Source organism: Gossypium arboreum, chromosome 4 (genome assembly GCF_025698485.1).
Source record: "Gossypium arboreum isolate Shixiya-1 chromosome 4, ASM2569848v2, whole genome shotgun sequence".
In the NCBI taxonomy this organism is placed as follows: Eukaryota; Viridiplantae; Streptophyta; class Magnoliopsida; order Malvales; family Malvaceae; genus Gossypium; species Gossypium arboreum.
In genome coordinates this window covers 117,284,949-117,303,523 of record NC_069073.1, presented here as the reverse complement: position 1 = coordinate 117,303,523, position 18,575 = coordinate 117,284,949, and the positions used below count along the sequence as shown (strand labels likewise).

The 18,575-nt window shown below is 30.2% G+C and overlaps 2 protein-coding genes, 1 long non-coding RNA gene and 1 pseudogene across 3 annotated transcripts; 2 read left to right on the top strand and 2 right to left on the bottom strand.

The window, feature by feature from the left end:
* The first annotated feature begins 904 nt into the window (after window positions 1-904).
* Window positions 905-2,267, top strand: LOC108459078 (peroxidase N1-like). The gene is made up of 3 exons (XM_017758442.2): window positions 905-1,374; window positions 1,451-1,616; window positions 1,704-2,267. The coding sequence occupies exons 1-3, from the start codon at window positions 973-975 to the stop codon at window positions 2,123-2,125; spliced, it is 990 nt and encodes a 329-aa protein (XP_017613931.1). The 5' UTR covers window positions 905-972; the 3' UTR covers window positions 2,126-2,267.
* A 2,605-nt stretch (window positions 2,268-4,872) lies between these two features.
* LOC108459387 (uncharacterized) lies at window positions 4,873-5,799 on the bottom strand. Its single transcript, XR_001867351.2, has 2 exons — window positions 5,516-5,799; window positions 4,873-5,212 (listed from the first exon to the last, which is right to left on the bottom strand). It is a non-coding gene; the product is annotated as an uncharacterized LOC108459387 (long non-coding RNA).
* Window positions 5,800-13,497: 7,698 nt separating this feature from the next.
* Window positions 13,498-15,177, top strand: LOC108459751 (peroxidase N1-like). Its single transcript, XM_017759155.2, has 3 exons — window positions 13,498-13,974; window positions 14,315-14,477; window positions 14,564-15,177. The coding sequence occupies exons 1-3, from the start codon at window positions 13,573-13,575 to the stop codon at window positions 14,977-14,979; spliced, it is 981 nt and encodes a 326-aa protein (XP_017614644.1). The 5' UTR covers window positions 13,498-13,572; the 3' UTR covers window positions 14,980-15,177.
* A 1,115-nt stretch (window positions 15,178-16,292) lies between these two features.
* LOC108459077 (chlorophyll a-b binding protein CP24 10A, chloroplastic-like) lies at window positions 16,293-18,024 on the bottom strand (annotated as a pseudogene).
* Window positions 18,025-18,575: the final 551 nt, after the last annotated feature.

Here is an 18,575-nt window from a genome sequence, read left to right as displayed (position 1 = left end):
AGGCGACACAAATTTAAACTTTTTTATCCCTCTTCTCCCTATCTCGTTATTGTAATGATAATTCACCAATAATGTATAAAATTACATATAATTTTTATATGACATAGAATTATATATCAATGCTATCGTATATTAATCCTTCTTAACTTGAATTTGTTTTCTAGTCTCAATTTGGACATTTGAATGTTCCTCTTAGCTAGTTTAAATTGATAGTACATGAGGATTAGGGATGTAAATGAGAATTTGGTGTTCACAAGCGATTTGAAAAAGTTTAAATTCGGTTTGGTAATTATCGAGCCAAGCTCGAGCTCAAGCAGCTTAAACTATCATTCAAGTCGAATTCGAACTTTGTAATACTTGATTTGAACTTGCGAGTCTTATTGAGCTTTTTATATTTTTATATTGTTAAATTATATTATTTCCTTTAATATATATTATTAACCCTAAGTTTAATTATTGAGTTGAGCTACACCTTCGTATTAACCCTAAGCAATGAAAGTCCAAGACAAATCGCTAAAGAAAGCTGTACTGGACATCCTCCAAGATTCATATTAAACCTATCATCTTCAATTCGCACAAGTTCCTTGATAACCTTTTCTTCATTTTCGATAACCCGTGAATTAATACCAAATAACTATAAATCTAATATTCCATTCATATATAGTTGTATAGATATTGTAGAGCAAGGCCTTTACTAATGAATAAAATTAGTAGCACAGTATTTGGTTGACGATGACTTTGTTCTAATTGTAAGAAACAAGGAGCATGCATCAAACACGGAGCATGCATCAAACAAAGAGCATGCATGATGCATGCAAGTTGATATATATATATGTATGTGTATATGGTTTTGCCTTTTTCTTATGCCTATAAATACTGCTTTCACAATTGCCAATCCACAAACACAATTCGCAAGCCTTGTTTAGAACACTGTCCCTTAATTCTTCTATTTCTTTTGCTTAATTTACAACAATGGAGGGCAATTGTTTCAATCAAACAGTCTTCTTATTTACCCTATTGCTAGCCATAGCTGCCAGCTCGGTGAGAGGCCATAGCACTCGAGTCGGGTTCTACTCGAGCACATGTCCTCGAGCTGAGTCCATCGTGAAGTCGACCGTCAAATCTCATTTCAAGTTGGATCCGACTATAGCTCCCGGATTGCTCCGTATGCACTTCCATGACTGCTTCGTACGAGGATGCGATGCTTCCATCCTTATTGATGGGCCTAATGCTGAGAAAACTGCACCGGCAAGCCAGTTCTTGAAAGGATACAAAGTCATCGATGATGCCAAGTTTCAACTCGAATGTGAATGCCCCGGAGTTGTTTCGTGCGCCGATATCCTCGCCCTTGCTGCTCGCGATTCCGTAGTTCTGGTAATTATATATATTTTACGATTCTTTTGGGTAGTCGGTGAGAATGTCGTCGTTTGAATTCGTGTCATTTTTACAGACTAAGGGAACTAGTTGGGCAGTTCCTACAGGGCGTAGAGATGGAACAGTCTCAAAAGCATCTGATACTGATGGCAATATGCCAGGCTTCCAGGATACTGTAGATGTGCTAAAGCAAAAATTTGCAGCAAAGGGTCTCAATACTCGAGATCTTGTCACCCTTGTTGGTAAACATTTTATTACAATCAGGTTCGATTTACCCAACGCTACCGTAGATACTCAATTTTGGTTACTAATAGTTAATCTGTTATTAGGAGCACACACAATCGGTACCACTGCCTGCGAAGTCTTCAGCTACAGGCTTTACAACTTCACTTCAACAGGAGCCGATCCTTCGATAAATCCCGCATTCGTTTCCCACCTTCAAGCACTTTGCCCTCAGAACCGTGACGGGTCACGGCAGATCGCACTCGACACTGGCAGCGCTGACAGATTCGACACTTCTTTCTTTGCAAAGTTGAGGGAGGGCAAGGGAATACTTGAATCCGATCAAAGATTATGGACTGACGTTTTGACCAAGACGTTTGTGCAACGTTTCTTGGAGGTTAGAGGGTCGCTTGGATTAAGCTTCAACGTTGAGTTTGGGAAATCCATGGTGAAGATGAGCAACATTGAAGTGAAGACTGGAACTATGGGAGAAATCCGCAAAGTTTGTTCTAAAGTTAATGAGTACTGAACCACTTATGTATGTATGTATGTATGTTTTTACCAGCTTAGCTGATAAAAATTACACCATTTTCAAGATTAAAATAATCTTATTTAGATATAAGGTATTATATATATACAAAATTGACTGATCTGTTTAAGTTGTCACTGAATTTTATAATAAATGGAACAAAGGGTAGCCTTCTCTTTTTATTTTTATTTTATCTTATTAACTAATTTGATAAATTTTAGTCTCTATACTTTTCGAATTTTAAATTTTTAGTCTTAACTCAAACAGTAGCAATTAATTTCATTTGGTTAACTTCAATTACTAATCTTATATTATGCGTACAGTTGTATATTTAGCTCTTATTCTCCAATTGGATCATTCTAAATCTTAATACTTTTTAAATTTTGAAAATTTTATTTTGACGCAAATGACAATAATTAATCTTAAATTAATTTGTAGTTAGCAATATGTAGAAATAATAAGCTGGCATAGCATCACACATATGATAATATGTTTGTCGCATTAAATTTTAGAAATAACAAAATTTAATTTAATAAATTTTATAGTTATCATTTAATGAATACCAAAATTTTCAAATTTAAAAGCATAGGGACTAAAATAACTAAATTAAAGTACTTTTTTTAACAATCTCATTATAGATTCTGATCATATCTGTTTTTTTTTATACAATGCCTAGAATTATCCATAAATAGAAGGATAATACGTTTCAACCCACTCGAACTCACGTCCTCGTACTTTGACAACAATGCTCATGACAATCAAGCTAAGACTCAATTGACCAATTTTAACCCTTTTAAAAATTAAAAATTTAATTTAAACATTTTTAATACAAAACTTTTAACTTTATCCCAAAATTTTAAAATATTATCTTGACCGTTTGTAAATAAAAATATTCACTTCACCCTCAAATTTACTTACAAAATTTAAAAACTCACTGTAATTTATAATTTTTATAGCATAAATTTAGGGTTTTAATTTTAATAAACTTTTCTATTGATTAAACATCACATCAGTCTATAATTGTGAATATAAATAAAGAATACCGACTGAAAACAACCCAATCACCTTCGTCGTTTACATGCAATTTGCGATCGATTTTGCATGGCAATCACAGCTTAACATGGATATCATGTATCTGTCAAATTTAATATAATTTTAAAAGATTTTTGTTGTTCTTTATTATCTAAACAGATTTATATATATATATATATATTAATTTGTTGTCTTGTTTCTTATTTTATTTATATAAATCATAGAAATTTATATCCCATTGATTTGAATTTTTGCGTATTAAAATATTAATTATATAAAATTATGTGTATAAATCCAATTTGATTTTATATTATTAAGAATAGATTCTAAATTTATATTTTGGTCATTTAATTTTAAAATATTATAAATTGGTTATTAAATTATTTGAAAGTTTTCATTTAAATCATTGAGTTGGTAAGATCGCTATTGTATGACATTTTCTATTTGTACCACCTGCACAAATATTTGAAAGTTCTCATTCCCTTTCTCTTCTAAAGTTCAATTTTTTTTTATGAAACAACTGTGGATGTCACAAATTTGCAAGCTAAAATCCAAGTAACTTTTTTTCTCCCGATCTCCTACACTGACTGTCAAATCGACTTAGATATAAAATATGTTTTTTTTACTCGTCAATGGGTTCTAATCCACTGTATCGATCGTCAAGTCATCACTTAGAGTTTGCTAGTTGGACTTAAAAAAAATTTAGCAATTCAGCGACTTAAATAAAAACTTGTGAATAATTCAATGACTTGAATGAAAACTTTCAAATAATCCCGTGACTATTTTGTAACTTTTTTAAATTGAGTGACGGGACATATAACCACATGTATTTCCCCGCTCTTTCCATGTCCATTTTACTCTTTTTTTGCTACTTTAAGCTCTTCCTTACTCTATTATAATTTTTTTTGTGTGTTAATAGTGTTGGAAAAAACACATTAGCGAACAAAAATTTATAAATATAAATAAACAATTATTTATATATATAAAATAAAATAAATTGAATAATGTATATTTGAATTATCGATATGAAAAAAACGTAATAAATAACATAACAAAAAGTAGAAATCAAAAATAAAAAACAAGTTTTACTAGATGTTGAGGCCTATTTTACACAGTTTCCTTAAGACAAATTCAACTGCTCCTACGGTACTTGGAGAAATGTTGGTTGAATGTCTCTCAAGATACAACAACATGATGATTGAAGCAGTAGCACCTCTGCAGTGATTAACGAACAAACGATGCCTTTTTCTATCACCGGACATTGGAAAATATGGAGAGGAAAAGAAAAGAATTTTGGGGAGAAAATAATCTCGGTGTGAGATTGAGCAAAAATTCTGAAGAAGCCTTAACCTTTTTTAGGAATTCAAAGTGGAGGAATTTTGGAAATATCCATGTATAAAGAGAAAAAATCTGAATTAAATGGATAATTAAATCAATTTGATTAGAATCAAATAAAAAATGAGTTTAAACTTGCATCCTTATGTACAAGGTAAGATTCTAAACTTAATCATTCAATCATTGTTTAAGTGTGTTATCATATATATACACATCTCACACTTGGTATTTAACCAATGTGGGATCTAAACTTTTCTTTTCCTCAACAAATATTTCCAAGTAGCTTGCTTTTAGCATCAATTTCTTATTCATCACTCAACCTTTTTGAGCATATGATATATTGTTGTAAAAGTCTCATGGAGTAGAATATGAAACTATAATTTTATGATTCAACTCTCTACCTTTACCTATTGAGAATATTCTTTAAAGTTCCCATAAATTACAATTGTAAGACCCAATTTGTGGCCGGGCTTACACCAAAATAAAACAAAAAAAACTAAATAAAAAAAATAAAACAAAACCAAAATAATAAAGTCCAATGTCCATAGCCCAACAACCAAAAATAATAGACCCAACAAAATACATGGCCCAAAACAACAATTCCTAACCTACTGCCTAGTGCTGCAACATACGCCAGCAGTTTTCGCAGAGTCCCCAGCGACCGTTCACACGCGATGAAGCTTCCATGCGTGCGTAGCCTCCTCTCCACGCCATGCACACCTGTAAAACAGAATAACAGCAGCACAAATGGACAGCAAATAACAGGAAATGACAGTGATGAAATTTGTATTTTTATTTATTTATTTATTTTGTTTTTTCAGCTATAAAAACCGAAGGAAAACAATGTAAATGGGATCTTTTTCCCAGCAATACGCAGGCATATTGAAAAAGAAAGCAATCAAAAATTAAAAAGGTGATTTCCAATACGAGTTTCTTGATACTTTTTAATTTTCTTGCGATTCATTTCCTTCTATCTTTCATCATTGATTTCGAAAATAAAAAAAGGAGAGAGCGAAGTCTTACCTTACGAGGATGCCATGAGTTCCCTTTTGCTTCGTCGAAATCGAAGTTTCAGGGGATCTTGAGGCTAAAAAACACCCTTCAAGGCTTGAATGAACCGATCGCTGTTCATGGAGGTTGATTGGAGCTTGAATCATGGAATTTTGGGAACAGTTGAGGGAGAACAAAGGGACTGGGGTTTAGATTCGGCCGAATAAGAGGAAATGGAGGCTAGGTTTTAGTTGTGATTTTAAATGGCTGATGACTGATTTAGGTTTTTTAATTTTGCTTTATAAAGAGCACAAAACAGTGCCATATAGGCACAAACACGATGACCCTACCCAGATGCAACCAGATTCACGTCTTTGAGGGGTATTTGCGCACATAGTCCCTCCTCTCCTACACTGATCTCTAATTAGGCCTCAATTATGTTTTATTTATTTTTACATTTTCCCTGATATTTGTGCGTTATTGCAATTTAATCTGTGCCTAAACACAATGTTTTGATATTTGGTGTATTTTCTATTTTGGTCCTCAATCATTTGGGCGCATATTATTTTAATCCTCAGCTTAGCTTTAATAATTTGTCTATTTAAAAATTATTCTTCCAATTTTTATTTTATTTTTTATTTCATTTTATTTCAATCAGGTTTATTCTTTGGATTTATTTATTTAGTTATTTATATTATTATTATTATTATTATTATTATTATTATTATTATTATTTTAAATCTATTGTTTTAACATATTATTTTGAACTTTTTTTAATTCCATTTTAGTTTTAGTTTGTTGTTAATTTTCATTTATATATTATTAAATTGTTTTACTATATAAATTGTTATTTTAAATTTTCTTTATGTAAATTTATATTTAAAAGATGTATACAATATTAATTCTCATACATTGATATTTATATATACATATATACATTTTATGTCAAATTACTTACTTGAATTCTTTTTTTGAACACGTTCATATAATTTTTCTTTACAATTTTACCTATATATATACACTATTTGTTTCATTTAAATCCATTTTGGGTGTTATATATATATATATATATTTTGTTTGTTCCAAATATTTTCCTATGTTATTATCCTTTTATATATGCATTGTTTGTACTAGGTTTTTATTCCATGTATATTATTAATTTTATATTATTTTATACATACGATTTCTTTTAAACTTGTTCCTATATTTTGTTATATATATTTTTGGTTTGTTATTCACATACTTGGTGTATATTTGATCATGTTATTTTGAATAAATAGTTTTTTTTAAAAGAGATTTATTTATATAATTATGTTGTTAAAATATATTACGTATATAAAGTTAATTTAATCTTATAATTTATATTTTAAGTCTATGATATTTTATATAATTTCTACTTGTATTTCCTTTCAAATTTATTATATACATAATTTATTCTTTAAAATATATATATTATTATTTCTTTGTTAGTTAAGATTCTTTCATATACATATAGTTTTATTGGATATTAGTTTGTTCATCTTTCATGTATATTGTTTATCCTTTGTTATGGTATTATATCTTCATTATATATTGTTTATTGATTTTTATTATTGTATGTATATTAACACCTTAAAGTATATAGGTTTTGTTTTTAAAATATTCTTGCATGTTATTAGCTCCAAATTACTTCTTTCACAATATTTATTTTCATATTCATTCACATGTTCGTAGTTTTATTTTATATATGTGCATCCTTTCAAACCCAATCATGTGTTGATTCATTTTGTAAGTTTTCATATAGTTAATAGTTTCAAATTATTTCGAATTGTTTTGTGTACTATGTGTCGCTTTAGTTTTCATGTTATTTCATGTATTATTGTTTTATATTGATTATTAGCCTTTTGCACTATTATTTAAATTATGTCAATTTGTTCTTTTGTTTACTTGTATAATATTTCGTATAGTAATTCATGTTTGTAACTTTGATTTTTTTTTGTTGCATCGTGATTCAAATTTCAATATTTTGGTTGATATTAGTTGTTTCGTTGATATTTCAAGAAAAATAAAAGTGTTTGAGCAAATTCTCAATTTTCCTTAGTATTCAAAAATTATGAAATAAGGCAATATCCCATATTTGGGAATTCGAGAAATCGTGCTCAATCGTGCTGGGTATGATTTTTTCGGTGAACTAAATATTTGGATAACCTTCTATAATGTTAGTGTACGAGTTTCTTGAAAGTCAAAAATCGATCGTATTCTTGAAGGTATAAAGGATCGTATCCAATCGTGCTGGGTATGATGCTGCATATCTTTGAAACGAGAGAATTCTGACAGTTAACTTGAACTATTCACACATTGTAAAGAATCATGCTTTGAAAGATCTTTTTTCTTAAAATCTTTGATAAAAGGATAGCATCGGATCAATTTGGTATCAATTTTTGGGCGTAATGAGGGTGCTCGCCCTTCCTCATACGTAACCGGCTCCCGAACCCATTTTTAAATTTTGTGGACCAGAATGGTTTTAAATGTTTTATTAGGTGATCCAATCACACCTAAACAAAAGGTTGGTGGCGACTCCACACTCGGTTTTAAAAGTCGATCCCCGGTTTTTTTTCCTTTCAAACAAAAATGGTTTCGACAACAATTTTTCCAACAAATAGATTTCTTGAAGCATAAGCTTCGTCTCCTAAACACATTTATCTTGTAAGAATCTGAGAGCATTTGAACCGATTTTATCATCCTCAGAGTGTGACTTTTCGTGATCTATCACTAATAATGTGTAAACAAAACTATGGTTCAAACGACAACATTACTAAATGCAAATGTATCTGGTTGGATTTCTATGTTGTACCTTACTCTTCTTCTTTTTTCCCCTTAAAATAATAATAAATTTATGAACGTTATCAATGAAAAAATAAGAATTTCTAATTTTACTATAAAGATAAATGTCCTTTGTTATAATAGAAGTCAATAATAGCAATAGAATGATTGCAAAGCAATAAGAAAAGGAAAAATAAAACACGCGGATTTTATGTGGAAACCCTTTCACGAAAAAAACTATGGGCAAAGGAGGAGAAAGTCACTAATTTTGAAAACTGAATGATATAAGAGGAGTTTCAATTACATCTATTATTTAAAGGTTGAAAAACCCTATTCTAATCAATGTCAAATAGAACAAGTATAGTTCTATATAAATTCTACTTGTGCGGCATGGTTCGTACACCCTTGATTGCAACCCCAGTTATATTTTATTACTAAATTTATTTCTTCAACAAGTGGCGAGATTCAAATCATACAAAATTTTAATATCCTTAATGTTTAATTTTTATCAAAACCAATTGCATGAATCTTTAATACGTTCTCAAATAAGCTGCTAACCTAATTTACACCTAGATAAACCCTTACATAATTCAACCTGTTGTATAAAACAAGGACTAATTTAAAAACAAATCACAACATAAAATGATTTTTAGGTATAATAAAAATATAGAGGACTTACTAAAAAAACTAACCTGATTCAAAACTTCTTGAAAATTTAAGACCTATTTTTCTTTATCTCATGTCAAAATTACAAAGTTTATCTAAAATTGATGAAAAGAAAGACAATCGAGTTTGTTTATGTAGCATTGTACACCAACTTGTCAAAATACATATAAGATCCTAAAATTCAAATTTAGGTATAAAATCTTTTAAAGTTACAAAATATTACAATTATATTTCATAGGTATATATCAATATCAATCATTACAATCACAAACTGAATTCAAATTTGTAATTCATCGGAATAAAATTAGACTAAAATTACACTTGATGAGATTTAAAATTAAAATCTAAAAATTCATAAATTAAAACGATAAAGTGTTATGTTCAACAAAACATTGATGTCACTTGATAAGTTGTTGTTTCATTCCAAAATGCAATCTCTGATGTGGGCAAGGGCGATTCATGATGACATTCAATTTCTGGAGGGTTCATGGTGGTTTTGCCTTGCGAAATGCAGCCCTTCGAGAAGTAAAGCCAATGCTTTAGTTATTCATTGGACTCCACCTCCCACAGGTGGGAGGAGTTCAACGTGGTAGGTGTTGCTAAGGAGGACGAAGCTGGATGTGGTGGGATGTTGGCCGATTAATGCCGTTGGATTGGAAATGGCAGAAGTAATAGCATGTGAAAGTCCCTTTTATTATTGAATCTGGTTCGTGCGTTGCTTTGGAGTAGATGCTGAAAATGAATTCTAGGTCGTGATCTTTGTGGAATCTCTTCATTAATATCGGTCGTTGTATTAAACAATTAGTTCGAATTCACTTCACATTTGTTCATAACGAGTTGAATGTCTCAAGTCGAGAGTGCTTCAATTTAAACGGTTATTTTAGAAATTTTTGTATTCTATTTCTTTTTTGAAAGAGGTTGGTCGGGGAATTATTCAACTTAATAAAATGCAATTTTTTTCTTAGAAAAAACAACTGGAATTATTGTTTTTTGCTTTAATTTTCAAACACGTGCATTGTACTAAAGACTAAAGACAGGTACTAATTAGGTGTCACTCTTTCACTTTTTTCAAGTCAAAAGAAAACACTACAAGCCTGTGTTCATGTTTGGGAAGCCAATCATTTTCATTAATTTTTCAAAATATTAATACACGTGCTCTTTCTATAAGAGATTAGTATGAATCGAAAATTTAATTTCAAAATGTTTTATTATTTTACTCGTGCTTGGTTTGTGGAGTTACAAAATTTTCTGGACGGAATTAAATTATATATTTTATTATATTAAAATATAATTTTATTATTTTAATAGTTTATATTTTTATAAAATTTAAAATGTTAAAATATAATTTTATTATTTTAATATATTAAAATATAATTTTATTATTATTAATTTAAAATTTTATAAATTATAAAAAATTTAAATGAAAAATTTTCATTTTAAGAACAGCTAAGCACTCGCCATCGTAGATCTATCCTTGCTTTGTTGGATTAATACACGTACATATATACATGTTTTATGAATATAGCATTTCATTATATTCTAATAAGCTTAGAATAAAACTTCAATTTAATACCAGAAATGATAATCTTCCTAGCATTTAAAATTCGATTAGAAGTGTTAATGAATTGAATTATATTTATAAATTCAGATAGAATCAAAATATGAGTTGTGAATTTTGTCTAAACTTTTAATAGCGGTAATGCTAGGGGGTTAGTAGGAGTCTCACTCCTTAAAATGGGAAATTTAACTTTTGGTGACCTTTTACAAATTATAAAATTTTAAATTAGTTCTTTAAAAATATAAAAATATAGACTATTAAAATGGTAAAATTAAATTTTAACTTTAAAATATATATAATTTAATTTTGGCCCCAAAAAATTTTTCTGATTTGACCCCTAGTGTATACAATCACCCTTATTTTAAATTTTTTTTGAAATAAATATTATTTTATTAACATTTAATAATTTTATATTTGAACATTTCTTTTACTATCATATATACTTCGGGGGTGTTTAACAAACAAAGTTTTGAGTCTTTTTTAGTTGATTTAGGCATCAATTGAGGATTGAGTAGTCAAATCCTCTAATTGTAGTGTTTGGTGATGGAGATTTACAAGAGTGTGTTGAGCTAAAACTTCCAAAAACAAAAAGCATGGATGCACAAATTTTTCATAGTGATTAAGAATGAGATATGTGGAATGACATGTCTGACCATGTTTACTAAAAAATTACTCACTAATTAATTTCCATAATAGATATTTATTTAAATAATAAATACTTGCATAAATAAAAACTTAAGAACTTTGTTTATTTAAAATTTTAATAATTTTCATAATGGATATTTTATTCCTTAGTAATAGTGTTTTATTTCAATAATTTCATTCAATAAAGACTAAAATATTATAAACAAATAAATACTTATCAATAAAAATCATTTTAAATAAACAATTAATGGAACGGGTTGATCAAATTGATTACTATAATCAACTATCAATAAATTACCAAACAGAGCCATAAAATTATCTAAACCTTTTCAAAATATATCGAAAGCCTTCAAATTTAGATAAAATCTTATTAAGTCTAAATCTAAATTTAATTATTTATTGGGACTTTGTCCATTTAATTATATAATATAATTTTTTATAATTTATATCTTTACAAAATTATAATATATAATAATATTACAATGAAAAAAAAGTCAGAATTTGCCTATGCCAATTAATTAATTATTAATTACGTCCGTTATCACAAACGATAAAAACTCGGTTGTCAAAATCAGCTCCAGTTGGATAATTATTGGATACATAATAAAATATATTTTATTATATTTTATTATATAAAATTTTAAATGAATAAAAGATTTGGATTAGATAAAAGGATTTACATTACGAAAAAATGAAAGCCGGGCGTTTTGCCTGTTTAATTTGTCTCAATTAGCCAGTTGACCTGAATCATGATTATTACAATAACAATGATGAAGCTGAATCAGTAATTATATAAATTTATTGATTGTATATAAAATTGTATTTATACCTTAAAAATAATTTTCATTTCTCTTAAAAAGATGTAGAAATATTATGAAGGTCTTTCTATTAGGAGTAAAACTGCAGTTTGTCCTATTAACCAAAAAATTAAGTAAATTAACATTTGTATGTTAGATTAAAAGATAAACTGATTATGCTGTTAAAAAACATGGCATGCCACCCGTTAAAATTTTTTTATCAATTTCCAATATCAAAAACTAGTATGACTGACGGGATAACCAGACAGTTATACATGACATGCCACGTGTACCTCATACTGACATATAGGGACTAGTTATTAACAATAGAATTAGATGAAATTTTTAACAAAATGACCAGTTTACTTTTTGATCTAATGTACGAAGGCTAATTTATCTATTTTTTTAATAGAGAGGTAAAATAGAATCTAACTCGACCTCCATTATATTTTTCTTTAGCAAAACGATAATATAAACCAAATTATTTCCAAAAACAATAACATCCCATCAATAAACTACAAGTTTAAGTTTAATCTTAAAAATGATTGAAAAGGAAAAAATTCCCACGCAAACTACATAAATTTTTGCAGTATTAATGACCTGGAATGCAACAAATTAAAGCTCCCTAAATGAGACTATACCAAATTTCAATAACTAAACCACTAATTTTAATATTAAATCTTTATTCTTTACGCACTATGCTCTTGTTCTTCTCTCATTTTGGATATTTGAATATTGCACTCTACTTTACAACCACTTCACGTAAACCTAGCTAGAGAACATCAGGACCACTCCTTTACACTAATTAACTCTAATTAACCATCACAAAAAACGTGTCATTTTCTTTATATATACATATGATGATGTTCTTTTTTCACAAAAGCTTCATCTTTCCTGAGGACAAGAGTTAACTCACTCATTTATATGAAACACACAAAAATTATGTAGAATCTTATCAAGTCTACATCAATCTCATCGTCACGTATATAAAAGGTTAACATATTCTATAAGAGACCAACCAAAACAAGACTAGTAAAGATAAATGTCGGGACTTAAGCCAAAGATTAACCATCCATGCTTATAAATAGCCTTCCTTACCCTTGGTGAATCTCTTCTCATACACTTTTAACATTTTACTCAATAATTCTCAATACCTCACCACGGTGTGAACCGAGGTCAAAGTGTTTTCATGCCTTGAGCATGAAAGATACCTCAAAAGCAGCTTGGTGATGTGGATTTTCTACGTAAAGTGTTGTCGTGCTTCAGTTTCGATAACTAAACATTTAATTAATACCATGGATTCATTCATTCACCTTATATATTGTAAAGTAGGTCCGTTACTAAAGCATAATTGGAGATATAGTCAAAAGGTAGTAAGTATCTTTGTTTAATCATCATTATATAATCATCAAAATCGGTGGAAAAGATAATCACTACCACAGTATTTCGTTGACGACGACTTTTGTGTTTTGTCTCATTTGTAAGAAACAAAGCCATGCATGCAAGTTGATAATAATGGTCTTGAAATGCAACCTTTCTTTGCCTATAAATACAACTTCTCAATTACCAAACCCACAATCACAAACCCTTTTAGCTTCTATCTCTTTGTTGCTTTACACCCAATGGAGATGAGTTGTTTCAACCAAAGAGTCTTCTTACTTACCCTATTGCTACCCATAGTTGTCATCTTAGTGGAAGGCCAAGGAACTCGAGTTGGGTTCTACTCGACCTCATGCCCTAAAGTCGAGTCCATCGTAAGCTCAACAGTCCAATCTCATTTCAAGTCCGATCCAACTATTGCTCCGGGGTTGCTTCGCATGCACTTCCATGATTGCTTTGTACAAGGATGTGATGGTTCCATACTGATCGATGGGCCTAATGCCGAGAAAACTGCACCACCGAACCAATTGTTGAGAGGATACGAAGTTATCGATGATGCCAAGACTCAACTTGAATCTGTATGTCCCGGAGTTGTTTCGTGTGCCGATATTCTAGCCCTTGCTGCTCGCGATTCCGTAGTTCTGGTAATTATATATATACATATATTTTATGATTCATTTGGATAGTCGGTGAGAATGTTGTCGTTTCAGTTTGTGTCATCAGGACCGTGCTAAGGGGGCAGGGAGGGGCTGCCCTCAAAATGACAAATTATTAATTTAGTCTCTTAGAAATTTTTATAAGTTAACTTAATGTTAAAAATACACTTTCGCCCTTCAAAGTTTTAAACGCTAAACTAACAAGTATATATAAAGAAAAAATTATATATACTTTGACCCATTTAAAATTTTATATTTTTACCCCGAAAAGTTAAACTTCTGACTTCGTCCTATGTGTCATTAAAAATGATTGTTAACATATATGCAGACCAGTGGAGCGAGTTGGGCAGTGCCTACCGGACGTCGAGACGGAACGGTATCACAATCATCTGATGCTAACAATTTACCGGGCTTCCGTGATACCGTAGATGTGCAAAAGAAAAAATTTGCAGACAAGGGTCTCAACACTCAAGATCTTGTCACCCTTGTTGGTAAACATTTTATTACACAAAGTTTGGTTTATTGAACGCTGTCGTAGATACTCAATTTTGGTTACTAATATTTAATCTGTTGTCAGGAGGACACACAATCGGCACCGCTGCTTGCCAATTTTTCAGCTACAGGCTTTACAACTTCACTTCAACTGGAGCTGATCCTTCGATGAATCCCGCATTTGTTTCCCAGCTTCAAGCACTTTGCCCTCAGAACGGTGACGGGTCACGGCGAATTGGACTCGACAACGGCAGCGCCAACAAGTTCGACACTTCTTTCTTCGCTAATTTAAGGGATGGCAAAGGAATACTTGAATCCGATCAAAGATTATGGACCGACAATTCGACCAAGACGTTTGTGCAACGTTTCTTGGGCGTTAGAGGGTTGCTTGGATTGACCTTCAACGTTGAATTTGGTAAATCCATGGTGAAGATGAGCAACATTGGAGTGAAAACGGGAACTGCTGGTGAAATCCGCAAAGTATGTTCTAAAGTTAATTAAAATGAAAATTGAAGATTAAGAATAATGCTATATACACAATTGGCTGATCAAAGGGAAGTGCTTGAGTGTATACAAGTTTAAGTCTTTGTTTAAAAAAAAAAACACAATCATTTAGGGCAAGATTTGTCTTGTCTCTGGTTAAGTTGTCACTGTCTTAATTATATAATATATGAATCGAGTGAAACTCTTTAAAGTAAAGCATGATTTGCTGGTTGCTGGAATTGTTGACGTTTTGATTTGAAAATCTATGGATTTTGTCTACGTTGATGAATTCGATTCATATACAAACAAAAACATGCAAATTATCAACGGATTTAAGTCAAATATAATCTAATTTTGATTTGATGAATCCAATGCTCATGAACTGTTGATATTATTTTTTTAAAGCGGTAATTGCTAACTATTGTATTGTATTATCAACGGATGGATCTGGGTTCGAATTTTAAAAACGATTTTATTAGGAGGGATAACTACGAACACTAAACATGGGCAGTAAAACGGGCATTAAAAAAATATAAATTTTTGAATGATTTTTTCATTACAGTTTCTAATTATATATGCTCTTTTAAGATAATACTTAGAACTACAATAGCCCCTTTCCGACCCAAAAATAAGAGAATAATGCGTTTCAATGCACTCGAACCCACGTCCTTCTACATTGCTTATTTGTTTTCAAATTTGTGGGTAATTTCAAGAGGGCAGTTTAATAGCTCAATTTTATTTTTCAAATTCCATGTGAATTTTTTAAAATTTCTCATAATTTTATTTAATTTAAGATACATGATCTCACTATAAGATAAAAACTTAAACTTTAAAAATTATTTTTATTTAATTATAATATATATATTTTTAAATGTTATTTTATTAAAACTATTTATGAAGTTTTACATATTCATATTTGGAGAGTAAAGAACAAAGAGCATGAGAAACCAAAGAGAGAGCATATTTTATTGATCAATAGAAATATTTACAAAGCTTCTCTAAAAACTTTATTTGTAGGCATAAGAAGTAAAAATAAAGTAGAGATCTTTTCTAATCACTATTAAAATTTAAAGTACATCAAAACTTATTTTAATATTGATGGACATCCATTTAAAAGATATTAATAATAATATTGAAATTTTATATTATTTATTTTAAAATAAATATTTTTAATTTGTAAAATTCTAATAACCTAATTTTTCTTAAAACAATTATTTATCTAAACAAAACAATTCAAATCCTATCATTCTAAATTGCTAGAATTCTAAAAAATTTAAAATTTTTCATCTAAACCCACTAAAGAAAATTGGGAAAATTAAATAGGCAGTGAATTGCACTTCTAACGTCAATTCATTTTGCTATTATTTATTATTCTATATAAACATTCTTAAACAGTATCCTTTGAACATGTATACTAAAGCCATTGTTTTCCTGTATCATCTTAATTATCTACATTAACTTGCTATATATAACTTTCTTTACAACCCAAGAGCACCGAGGGGTGTCTTTCCTTGACCTGCTTCAAAGTAGAAAATCAACATTGCCAACATAGCAGTTCTCGGCTGTTTTCGACCATGGAGTTGCCCATTCTACGGATTGAGATTTTGGGTTGAAAAAGTCTACCCATCGCTTGCTCTCCACCCAACCCATGAGGAGGAGTTGGGTGCCAAGGAGTGAGCCGAAGGAGAATGGGGCTATTGCACCGGGGTCGGCTCCGGCCTCGAACCATGGTACACCACTCCAGGCTTGGCCTATGAAGATGCCGACCACGGCGGTCATGGCCCAGCGTCCGTGGATCAGCTCTGCTTCTCTGTACCATTTGAGGAAAGTTGGGTCCTTGCCTAGACCTAGTGGGTCGAATCCATAGTCCCCAGGAAGCCTGTGGTTTGAAAATTAACATCAAAGTCAAATTATTGAGGGGGTATTCCATTGATTCCATTAATAGTCCAACGTAAGTTACAGTAATTGAATTCACTGGAGTTATATTAGTATTAATCGAATAAAAATTATTATGAAAAAATTAATAAAATCAAAATAATTCAATTATCGATTTTCATTTAATAAAATAAAATAATAAATTGAGATTTAATTTAATTGATACAGTTATTACAATAATTAAGAAAATGTCTATTCAAGCACTTAAATTCATATTATCCTTCAATTCAAAATTTTGGATATTAAAGACTTTCAAATATTGAATAATACCATACTAAAGTTTAAAACAATTAAATATAAAATATAAAAATTTATTATGACGAGGCTTACAAATAAAGTTTTCTAAATTAGACCGGTAGTTGAGTTGATCAGGACATTCATTCTCGATTTAACTGGTTAGTTTGGTAAGATAAAAAAATTTATTAGAAAAATTATAAAAAAATAAAAACAAAAACAAAAAATATAGATAACCAAATCAATTGTTGGTTCAATTGGTTTTTTACTCCATACCAATTCACAGATCAATTAATTCAATTCCTTTCTCCAAATCTATCGTAATCTGTTCTCAATAATCAGCTAATCTGATCAGATTATCGTAAAAGATAAGCAAAATAACATTCAAATTTTAATCCTATTAAACTTATTAATTTTGTTTAATCAAATCAAATTAATCAAATAATAGAAATTTTCTTAAAATCTCTTATATTAACTGAATTAAAATTATCATGAGTAATAAATTAATCAAACGAATTAAATTTCAAAAAGTGAACTCCTATAGAACTACTAAAACAAATTAAGAGGGGAACGCAAAGATGAGAGGGAGCAACACATACGAGCCATCGAGCCACTCAGGGTCAACTAAGTTGCCACCACCTTTAACAGCAGGGAGCCAAGACTTTTTAGGTGGTGCAGCCGCTACAACAATCAGCTTCCTCTTGCGAGTTGCAGTAGGAGTGGCTACTGTCGGTCCAATACTACTAGCTCCCCAAAGGGCCTGGCTCCTGATTCCTCCGCACAGAAATGAAGAATCTAACCCATTTATTAAAGTCCCAGATGTCGAAGCCATCTTGGGCAGTTGATGTTTTGCTGTTTTTTCCTAGTTGTCTAGTGAAATCTAGAGAGGATATATATGAGAGACTAGATTTCAGACCAATGGGGGGCAGTTAGGGTCCATCTACATCTCCACGTTGCCTCCAACCACGTGGGCTTTCACCTAGCCTCTTCTGTTTTTGTCTTTTGGTTTGATAGGATGTAAAACACGACAGATTTCTGCTGCCACGCTATTCGCTTTCAAAAAATATAAACAAAAAATTGAATTTAGTTACAAATTGAAATTTTTTTGGGTGTTCTGCGTTGCTACAAGTTGGAAAGGAGATTGTATCAACACAGTTCGAATTCTAGCGATTAGGGTGAATTTATCTATTGTTCCTTGTCATCAGTTGAACTGTTTTAATTTTTAAGCTATTAGGGACTAATGCTAATAAAATCTAACGAAATTTTAGTTCGAAGTTTAAAAATAATAATATTTTAATTTTAAAAATTTTAATTAATTATTCAAATCTCTAATGAAATTATTGAAATTTCAAAATTGTTAGAAGAATTTCACAAAAAAAAAAGAATTAAAAAAGAAATAAGATCAAAGATGCAACTCTTGAAAAAAAATTTTTGTGAAAAAAAGA